The 11096-nt window shown below is 46.2% G+C and overlaps 1 protein-coding gene across 1 annotated transcript; it reads right to left on the reverse strand.

Moving 5' to 3' along the window:
• Positions 1-8764: 8764 nt before the first annotated feature.
• LOC123100163 (putative cyclin-dependent kinase F-2) lies at positions 8765-10326 on the reverse strand. Its single transcript, XM_044522131.1, has one exon. The coding sequence runs from the start codon at positions 10216-10218 to the stop codon at positions 8935-8937; it is 1284 nt and encodes a 427-aa protein (XP_044378066.1). The 5' UTR covers positions 10219-10326; the 3' UTR covers positions 8765-8934.
• Positions 10327-11096: the final 770 nt, after the last annotated feature.

The raw sequence follows: 11096 nt of genomic DNA on the forward strand, positions 1-11096 counted from the left end.
GAAAGTTTTTTGTTCATATATAGAAAGTTTTTATATATGACAATGGATATATATTCGATATATATGAGAAATGATGATCCACATGGAAAAGTTTTATATATGCAAAATTTACAATTTTAGAAAAGTTTTATATATCTACCTAGGAAGGGAAGAAGAAGAAAAAGAAGGATAGGAAAGAAGAAAATAAGAAGAGGAAAGAAAGAAGAAGAGGAGAGGAAGAAGAGGAGATATAAATAAGAAGAGGAAAAAAGAAGAAAAAGAAGAGGGGAAGAATATTTTCTATTTTTTCTATTTTTTCTTCTTCTCCTCTATTCCTTTCTTCTTCTCCTCTTTTTTTTCTTCAATCCTCTCCTCTATTCCTTTCTTCTTCTCTCCTCTTTTTATTTCTTCTTCGTTTTCTTATGTTTTATCGGGTCTGTCGTCGTCGATATATACCCCTCCCAATAACTTCAACACGAGGGGGGATAACTTCAACACGAGGGGGGGTCGATATACCCCCTCCCTGATAACATTATTTTCCCGTGTATATATGTCGTCGTTGTCGATATAACCCCCTCCTGATAACTTCAACACGTGGGGGGGGGTCGATATACCCCCTCCCCGATAACATTATTTTCCCGTGTATGTATGTTGTCGTTGTCGATATTACCCCCTCCCGATAACTTCAACACGAGGGGGGATAACTTCAACACGAGGGGGGTCGATATGCCCCCTCCTCGATAACATTATTTTCCCGTGTATGTATGTCGTCGTTGTCGATATAAAACCCCCTCCCGATAACTTCAACACGTGGGGGGGGGGTCGATATATACCCCCTCCCCGATAACATTATTTTCCCGTGTATGTATGTCGTCGTTGTCGATATATATAACTCCCTCCCAGATAACTTTGACATGATGGACGGTCGATATGTATACCCCCTCTCGACCGTGATAACTTATACCACGGGAGCACCCCCCGGCCCTCTCGCTCGACCAAAACTCTCGAGGACACCCAAACCCTAGAAAAAAAGATGTCGGTCTCCTACCCCCTCCCGCCGCGCCCCTACCCTTGAAGCGTTGCCTAGGCCACCCCAAACCCGGAATAAGCTAGTTCTACGTTTGCACTAATATATCCACCTGCTGTCATGTTTGTGTAATAATTGCCATGTTGTAATATTTGCAGAAACAATGGAGCACGGACGATATGAGCAAGCAGAAGATGTGTTGGGGGACATAATCTTAGCCGGAGGTGATATCTTGTCGTATCTTAACGACAATGATGGTCTGGAAGAACAGGGTGAAGAAGCTGGCTGCGGTGATCGAAGAGTGGAGGAGGAAAGACATGATTATGATGGCTCCGGTGACCCAATGCTGGTGCAAGAAGGAGCCCGTGGTGACGGCTCCGGTGACCGAACAGAGTCCGGCCAGGTAAATATATTAGTTAAGCCTGTGCTGACTAGCTAATTGATGCATTCATTGTTTTGGTATGTACACATATTAATTAACACTCGTCTTTCTTCTTTTTTCTAGCCCTCCGGATCGAGCACAACTGCGGTAAAGAGACGAGGCCCGAAGAGAAAGTTGCGCTCGGATGAAAGGTTTGAGATCACAGCAATCGCGCGCGACGGCCAACCGATTGAACCCCTCCGGACAAAGGATGCTTTTGCTGCTCAGTGCGGGGTTCTAGTTAGGGACAAGATCCCGATCAGCATCCACCAATGGTATAAGCCTAAGAAGGAAGACCCTGAGGTGTCTTATGTCAATGATATGCAGAAAGATGATCTTTGGACTGAGCTGAAGGCAAATTTCACCCTACCGCCAGAGGAGGATCCAGAGAAGCCAGTTATAGAGCAATTAATCAAGTCTCATGCTCTTAAGAAGATGGCAGACCTATTCAGGAGGTGGAAGAATGAGCTGAAAACTTTTGTCGACAAAGAAGAGACACCAGAATTCGTCGGCCGGTATGAGAAGATCAGAGATCACTGGCCCGCATTTGTGGCCCACAAGACATCGGAAAAGAGTAAGAAGATGTCAGCGACAAACAAGCAGAATGCTGCGAAGAAGAAGCTTCACCATCGCACGGGGTCAGGTGGCTACCTCAAAGCCCGGCCTAAGTGGGCCAAGTCTGAGAGGGATCTGCTTGATAAAGGGATCGAACCAGAGACAATGAACCGGCCAGACCGTTGCCGGACTTGGTTCTTCGGGGCTGGCGGAACCTTGGACCCTGTATCAGGGAGGTGTCGTTGGACAGACGAGCAACTTGCAATACCCGTCAAGAAACTTAAGCACTATATCGATGCTGCGCAGCAAGGGACGTTCGTTCCAGACAGAGAGAACGACGAGCTCACAATGGCCCTCAGGAATCCTGAGCACCCTGGACGGACACGAGGCACGCCAGGCTCTGTTCCGTGGAAGGCTGGTTTTCCGGACGCGGGCGGTTACAAAACCCAGGAGAGGAGGAAAAAAGTGGAGCAGATCCAAATTCAGCGTCTGCACGAAAGGGTTCAAGTGCTAGAGGAACGAGACGGCAATAGAGATGCCGAAACTGCCCCTGAAGCTACACCGCCATCTCAGCGTAGAAGCAGCGTGGCTTCCACCGAGCTGCCTCAGCTGGAGCATGCGGCTACTCCTAGCTACCCCGTGGATGCTATCACGGAGTCTCAACATTGCCACCTTATGGCGGAATGGCAGAACTTGAAAGTCAAGGCGGCTGTTGGCTCTGTTTTACCTACTGAACCCGGCGCAACCTACCACTGCCGGCCGATTCCAGAAGGATATGCTAGGGTGATGGTGGATGAAATAACGGAGGGATTTGAGGACCTCCAGCTTGACCACCCTACCGGTGAAGGGGAGACTCGGCTGGGTTTAGCTCTGAAGACTCCATGCCTATGGCGGAAGGAGCTCATCAAGCTTCCGAACTGGACGGCTCCGGCGAGTAAGGGCACTCCGCCTCCTCCTCCGCCTCCTCCTCCGGCGAGTGATCAGGGCACTCAGCCTCCTTCTCCGGCGCGTGGCGGCACTCCGCCTCCTTCTCCGCCAGCGCCGGCGCGCCAGGGCAGCCAGCCTCCTCCTTCTCCGCCTCGTCAGCAAGGGCGGAAGAGACCCGCCGCCGCTGCGGCTGCTCCGGCGCGTCGTAGTCCTTCTCCTCCGCCTCGTAAGCAAGGAAAGAAGACAGCCGCAGCCGCTCCGTCTGCTCTGCCGGCGTCTAGCAGTACAGCTGCCAGAGGCGGGAGGCAATACAGATTCGGTCCTTCTCTGAAGACTCCAGAGAAGTTACCATATGAGAGGACCGAGGAGGAGAACGCGAAGATCGTGCGAGCCGAAGTGAAGAACTTCTTTGAAGGGGTCAAAGCAAAGAAACATCCACCTCCGGAGGAGAAGGTAGATCCGGTGAAAGCAAAGCGCACTCTGGCTGCCCTGACAAAACCACCAAAGTCTCCGCCAAGAGGCAACTATGAGCGCGTTCTTGGAAAGGCATATGCCGAAGCGGAGCGGTCGGCAAGTACTGTCAGTGATAAAAGGATGAAAGAACGACGAGCTGGGAAAAAATTGCCCAGCTCGGCGAACAAGCGAACCAATCGTGCCCCCCGCTCAAGGTGTCAAAAGACATCGTCGCTAATGATCCGGGTATGGTGCCCGGTTATAGCAATCTTGGAGATTACCTGCCCGACGATGTATATTATGAAATCATGGAGGTGGACAACCACAAATACCATTACGGGAAGCCTCTCGTTAAAGATGTCAGATCTCTAAGCACGATGATGCGAAGACTACATGATTGGTACATGAAAACCTGCAGAGAGTCTGATGGGATGAGTACTTTGACGCTGAGAGTTAACCGGAGCATGACCTCGTTGGAATTGAACTGCTGAATGTTCCATTTGAGGATTTCTTCCAGTTTTACAATCTAAAGTCCCTCGATAAAACAACGATCACTTGCTACTGTCTGTAAGTAGTACTACTTCTGTCATTAAGTCTATCTATATAGGTCAGCTCTTTCATTGCATGTATTTATACTTATCCTCACTATATTATGCAGATTGAAGATCGCCGAATTGAAGAAAAGACAAATCGGTGATATTGGGTTCATCAACACAAATCTCATAGATGCATATACGGTTGAAAAACATCTCAAAGAACCCGAGGCCAACTTGCTACAATCGTTGGTATTAAATCAAAACAAAGATATAATACTCTTTCCTTACAACTTCAAGTGAGTGTTACTGTCTTGTGCATATTTGGTTTCCCTTATTAGTCCAGGTTATGGTAATGTAATTGATGACTTATGCATGCATGCGCAGCTTCCACTATATTCTCCTAGAGATTAAGCTTGAGCCGGGAGTAGTAACCGTCTTAGACTCGAGACGAAAAGATCCCCAGGACTACGCGAACATGACTCAAATGCTCCAGAAGTAAGTTAAATCGATCATTATCCACCATATCAGCAACTATGTTTATTTCCTGATATCAAGTAATTGTTTTCTTTGTCTGGCAGGGTTTGGAGAAAATTCACCTCAAAAGCCCCGGGACTGCCGAACCAGCTGCAATTTAGACACCCGAGTAAGTACTATAGTAGCATGTTCCGCGCATCTCCTAGTGATTCAAGCGCTAGTTTGATCAATACCATTTAGCATGCTTGCTTATTAGTTTGATTGACCTCTATTTCTTGTAAAGTGGTTGTGGCAGCAACCCGGGAATAATTACTGTGGATACTACGTTTGCGAGTCCATCCGCTACCATACCTGTGCGCGGGGCTCCACTGAAGAACAATATGAAGTGCGTAAGCAATAATATTCACAATTTTATTTTATTACCATCATTTGTGTTGAGTTTCATTTATTCATATATATATATGTATTGACCCCCTTCTTCAAATTAGATTTTTCGGAAGCGGGATCAACTCCTAGCAGAAGATCGTATGCTAGGAATTCAAGAGGAATTGGCGGCATTCTTCCTTGACCACGTGATCGCTGAAAACGGAGAATACTATGTGGACCCTGTGTTCCTACAATATAATTAGGAGATTGTATTGTAAGAGATAATTATTGTATATATGTAGCCGGTAGTGTCGGATAGATATACGAGAACTTGTTGTTCGACCAATATCTCGGAGAAGGAGAGGTGGTCGATATCACTTCTCTCTGTATGCATATGTTCATGACGATCTTCTGTTTCCTTCATTTGATTACTAGCTAGCGTGTCTACTCCTCTCCATACGTATATAGTACGTAGCGTCGACCAAGCACGGAGATAAGAGAGGACACTTCTCTCTATTAATTAGCTAGCTAACACAATATATGAAACACCTAAATTAACCCCCAAAAACCCCTAAACCGCGTGGATGCCTATTGGTCCCGGTTGGTGGCACCAACCGGGACCAAAGGCCCTCCTGCCTGGGCTCCCCGCACCGGCCACGTGGACGGCCTTTAGTCCCGGTTCGTGTAAGAACCGGGACTAAAGGGCTAGAGCATTAGTAACGACCCTTTAGTCCCGGTTCCTGAACCGGGACTAAAGGCCCTTATGAACCGGGGTAAAAGCCCCTTTTCCTACTAGTGGATCAGCCTAACCGGTCTAAACCCTAGCCGTCGCCGCTTCCGCACTAGCGCGCCGCCCCCGGGGCGGTCGGCCTCCATGACCGCCGCCGGGGGCCGCACGATCCGTACCTAGGGTCCGTCCGCCGGTCTAGTTGATCGGCTGCCTAGAGAGTCTTTTTCCCGATCCATTGATTGGGGTTTTTCTCTCGCGCCGATGGATTGAACGGTGTTATTTCTTTTTGGTTTTCCGATCTATGATCGGTTTGCGTCGCCCATCGCCATTTGTCGTCTTCAATGCGCATCTACTTCATCGTCTTCTGCTGGATCGGTAGCCGCAGAACGCCCGGGCTGTGCTGCACGTCAGCACGCTGCTAGGCAGCCGCTAGCGCAGTCTTTTGGTTGCATTGTCTAGAGCATGCACTTCTACATGGTATCAGAGCCAAGAGGTCTTGTATTCAAGACCCGGCTGGCGCAATTAAATTGCAGCCCACTTTCGGTCCATGTTTAGGCCTGAGAAAGCCACACGTGAAGGGGAGTGTTGACGGATAATGTGCTACGTAGTCTCTTCCATCAGATCGGCTTTTTGATTGCATTGGCTAGAGCATGCACTTCTACATAAATTAACAAAAAAACATGAGAGAGGCTATAGATCAGTCAACCCGAAAATAATATTCGGGTCAGTCGACTGACCGCAAGTATTGTTTCAGTCGATTTGCTGCCCAGCTGAAACGGAGGGACAGAACGCTGGATGGATCACATGCATGCACAGCCAACCGGCTAATCTCATTAAGCACCGGCCATTAGCATGTAATTAATCACAAGCAAAACACATGTCACAGCCATTATCTGAATTACAACGTGATGTGTTATACGCAACGCAATCGCTTTTCTTGCAATCGTTAGTGACTATATGTGCACTCTCACATTTTTTTGACATAGTCTGTACAATACACATACACATATACATACATATCATTTTGAAGGGAGGGAAGAGGCTATTTAAACCCATATTGCTAACATACTTATGTCTAGTAATCATCACACAAGACAACTTAATATTAGAATCATTCTGATAAATTATACAGGCCATACTGAATATTCAAAATATTCTTACAGAAGGCACGTAACATTTTACCTGAATTGGGTATCAATTTGGTAAAGGCGTCACAAGAACATTCTTCACCTTTAAGCCGCTACCAGCAACATAAAAAAAAAGAAGTCACGCCCAAAAATTAGATTATAAATGAAGAAAAACACACTATTAGATTTGAAATGTGGTACTTTAGTTGGTTTCACCAACAAGAATAAAATGCAGAAAAAAATAATAATAAACTTTTCTAAGAAAGAATGAAATAGGGGCATTGTTATAAGCCTTAAAGAAGAAAGAAAATAAAATTATGAAAACAAATCATGACAAACTTGCACATAATTTACACAAAAATTGCACTTTTTATATAGTATGTAAGAATACGCATATAATAGTGAAAGTTTACAAAACTAAGACTTTAAGAAGGAACGAAATAAAAATAAGTCAAAATCAGAATAATAAAGTTTTATAAGGAAGAAAACATATAATATTGCAATTTCCACAGTCTAGCATAATTTAGACACATATTGTATACAACTTACATGTATACATTTTCAAATAAAGAATGAATTAATCACTGGTATTACCCTTTGGAAGAAAGAAAGTATAAATACTAAAAGTAATGATAAAATTTGCACACAATTTACACATAAATTGTGAATTTTTATAATATGCAAGTATAAACATATAATAGTAGACTGTTTGCAATATAAGTTTTCTAAGAAGCAATGAATATGTTATTAGCCTTAAAGAAGAAATAAAATGAATTAAAACTAAAAACAATCAAACTAATGAAGTTTTATAAGGAAGAATGAATTTGTGGCATTAATTTTATCCTAACGAAGAATAAAAATGAAATAAAAACTAAAACAAATTGGAAATAATATTTTTTCTAAAAAAGATTGAATTAGGCATTCCTATTACCCTTTAAGAAAACAAGAAATGAAAACAAAGGATGACAAAACTTGCACATAATTTACGCAGAATATTGTTTTTTTATAATATGCAAGAATAAGCATATAGTAGTGAAACTTTCACGAAAAAGAATTTTCCTAAGAATGAATGAATTAATGGCATTGGTACTGCCCTTAAAAAGAAAATATAAAAAATTAAATCAAATAACGACAAAATTTGCACATAATTTACACAGAACACTTGCCTTTATAATATACAAGAATAAGCATATAATAGTGAAAGTTTCACAAAAAAGTAGATTTCTAAGAGGGATTAATTAGTGTCATTGATATTACCCTTAAAAGAAGAAGGAAAATAAAATAAAAACAATATCAAAATCAAAATATTAAAATTTTATCAGAAATAATGAATTAGCAACATCGGTATTACCCTTAAAAGAAGAAAGAAAATAAAAGAGAAAATTAAATAAAAATCAAAATATTGAAGTTTTATAAGGAAGAATGAATAAGTGGCAGTGATATTTTCCTTCAAAAAGAAAGGAAATGAAATAAAACTAAATCAAAATCAGAATAATAAAGTTTTATAAAGAAGAATGAATTCGTGGCATTGGTATTACCCTTAAAAGGAAAAAATGAAATAAAAAAAATCTAAATCGAAATAATAAAATTTTATAAGGAAGAATGAATTAATAACATGGATATTACCCTTACAAAAGAAAAAAAATGAAAAACAAACCAAAACAAAATCAAAATAATGAAACTTGTCCACAACGTTGCGCAAAAATTGCACCTTTTGTAATATGGAAAGAATAAGCTTATAATAGTGCAATTTTCACGATCTAGTATAATTCACACACACAGTGACACACACACAAAGAAAGAAAAACTGAAAAAGAAAAAACAATAATAAAGACACAAAAAAAGACACAGAAAACACATTCGGATTCGTACATTTACACAGTAGAGAAAATCCATAAAAGTATATTTAAATTCAAATCAAAATGAGCTTGTTGGATTGATCTAAGTTAGTCTGCAGTAACACGTACCATTGATTCTATCAGCGACCGCGTCAGCCCTCCTGCCCGCACGCACTAGGTGCAAGCTGCATGCATGCATGCGGTAGACTAGGTGTGCACAACTTGCATAAAAGAAATTGACGTATTGCTAAAGCGAAAGAACATATATAGAAGGGCAATGGTGATGATACATATTAAACATGACTGATTTACAACATGCTCAGTTCGAGGGACATCTCATCTCCAAGCAATTACATATAGCTAGATGGACAAGGGCGGCGATGACAAGCCCTTTCCAAATTACCAGAAAGACAAAACCACCACCGTACGTGGAGTTCTTCATGATACGATTTGCACCGTGAAGCACATATGCTAGCAAGCATCTAGCTAGCTACGCCTACACTACATGGCCTTGTTCCACATCGCTAGTGGTATTCTGAGCACGTTCTTCATCTGTGGTGTCGCCGGTGGGATGACCTTGACCCGCTGCAGCAGGTTCTCCTTCGTTCCTGGCGTCGCCGGTGGGATGACCTTGATCCGCCGCAGGTTCTTCTTTTTGGGTGCTGCCGGCGGAGTGAACTTGATCCGCAGCACGTTCTTCTTCTTGAGTGTCCCCGCCGGGACGATCTTGATCCGCAGAACGTTCCTTACTGGCGGCAATGAGTTTGACACGTCGTCGGTGGGGGTGGGGAGCTTGGGCGCGAACCACGGGAGCTGGAGCGCGGCGGCCGTCGTCAGCCGCCTAGCTGGGTTGCACTTGAGAAGCCCTTTCAAGACTTGGAAGCCGTCCTGGGACAAGGTCTCCAGGCGGAAGAGGTTTCCCAGCGTGTTGTGCTGCTGCGCCTGCGCGTAGGAGAACACTCGCGGCACCTCGGCCGCGAAGAACTCCGGCCAAGTCGTCTCGTCCGGAAAGCCGAGGACGCGGAAGATAGCCGAGAGCTGGGCGGTCCTGTCGTCCTTTTTGTCGGCCTTGAACAGCATCTCGCCGGTCAGCATCTCGGCCATGACGCATCCCAGCGACCACACGTCGACGCCCGCGTCGTAGTCCGGCTTCCCCAGGAGCATCTCGGGGGCCATGTAGGGCATGGTGCCGGCAAACTCGTAAGGCTTCCTGGCGGTCTTCAAGGACATGGCCAGCCCGAGGTCGCACAACTTGAGGATCTTCCCTCCTTCCCCGACCAGGATGTTTTGCGGCTTGATATCTCGGTGGACGATGCGGTCCTTGCCGTGCATCTTGTTGGCGCCGGTGAGGAGCTGCCACATGTAGCCTTTCACTATGGCCTCCGGCAGCGGCGGCCTCTCGGACAGGAAAGCGTGGAGGTTGGGGCCGACGTAGTCCATGGCGAGGCAGAGCTTGTAGGTCTCAGGGTCGCGGAAGAGTCCGTGGGAGCCGACGACGTAAGGGTTGGGGCTGCAGGCCTCGAGGAAGCCAGCCTCGTCCTGGATCTCTTTGTTGGCGGCGGCAAGATCGCCGTTGGAGCGGAGGACCTTGATGGCGACGGTCTTGCCTGTGACGCGGTGGCGCGCCTTGAGGACGGCGCCGAAGCTGCCCTCGCCGAGGCAGGGCGTGTCCTCGAACTCGAAGGCCGCGGTGCTGCCGATGCGGACGCGCCTCCGCTTGCAGCAGGAGATTTCTGGTTCTTGATCCGTCCCGTGGCCGGCAGCTGGTCGCTTGCCGACAGCCATGGCGCTCGAGCTTGACTAGGGCTTCGCTTCTCGTGGATTGGTTGCCGGGGTGCGCAATGGATGGGAGGTGGAAGCAGACGATCGAGGAAAGGGGGGAGGGAGCTAGGGTTAAGATCTAGCTAGGCAAACATTTCTGTGTGTGGATCTAGCTAGGGTTAATATCTAGCTAAGTCGATATGAGAGCTCGTTTTCGACTAGGGGACGTATTGCATTGGGTATTGATCGGCACCATGCATAACTTGTTTCCTTGTGTGCGGATCCGAAGTCGTCCGATCCGAACCCACCCGGATTGCATGCGTCTTCTTTAAGCAAAGCGCGACCGATGGAGTTCGCGATGCTACCCCGATTGTGATTGTACTCGGACTCGGAGTAAATCGAGTCAATTGCATGGCTTGCATGTCGTTGTGCTAGCTTGCACTACAAGTCAAAGCATGTTGCCGCCAGTTGGCTGTGGTGTGCATGTCCGAGTAGGTCTACGCACTACCGGAAGCGCACCCTATGCCGACGGCCAGGCCCTGATTGGCCGTCGGGAAAGGCCTATGCTAACGGTCCCCGTCGGCATAGGGCCGTCGGCAACATATCCGTCGGCGTAGCCAGGGAGGCCGTCGACATAGAAAGGCCATCGGTATAGGCCTTATCCCGACGGTATCCGTACATCTATGCCGACGGCCAGAGCCGTCGGCAACATTATCGCTTAACGGCGGTTGCCGTCAAGTGCTGACCAACGGCTGCTCGCCACGTGGCACCTCTATGCCGACGGCCTAGCCGTCGGCATAGTTTCAAACTAAGCCAACGGCTAGACCGTCGACATAGACGTGCCATGTGGCGAGCAGGCGTCACTCCTGGGGCAGGTCTATGCCGACGGCCTAGAGCCGTCG

Source organism: Triticum aestivum, chromosome 4D (assembly GCF_018294505.1).
Source record: "Triticum aestivum cultivar Chinese Spring chromosome 4D, IWGSC CS RefSeq v2.1, whole genome shotgun sequence".
Classification (NCBI taxonomy): Eukaryota; Viridiplantae; Streptophyta; class Magnoliopsida; order Poales; family Poaceae; genus Triticum; species Triticum aestivum.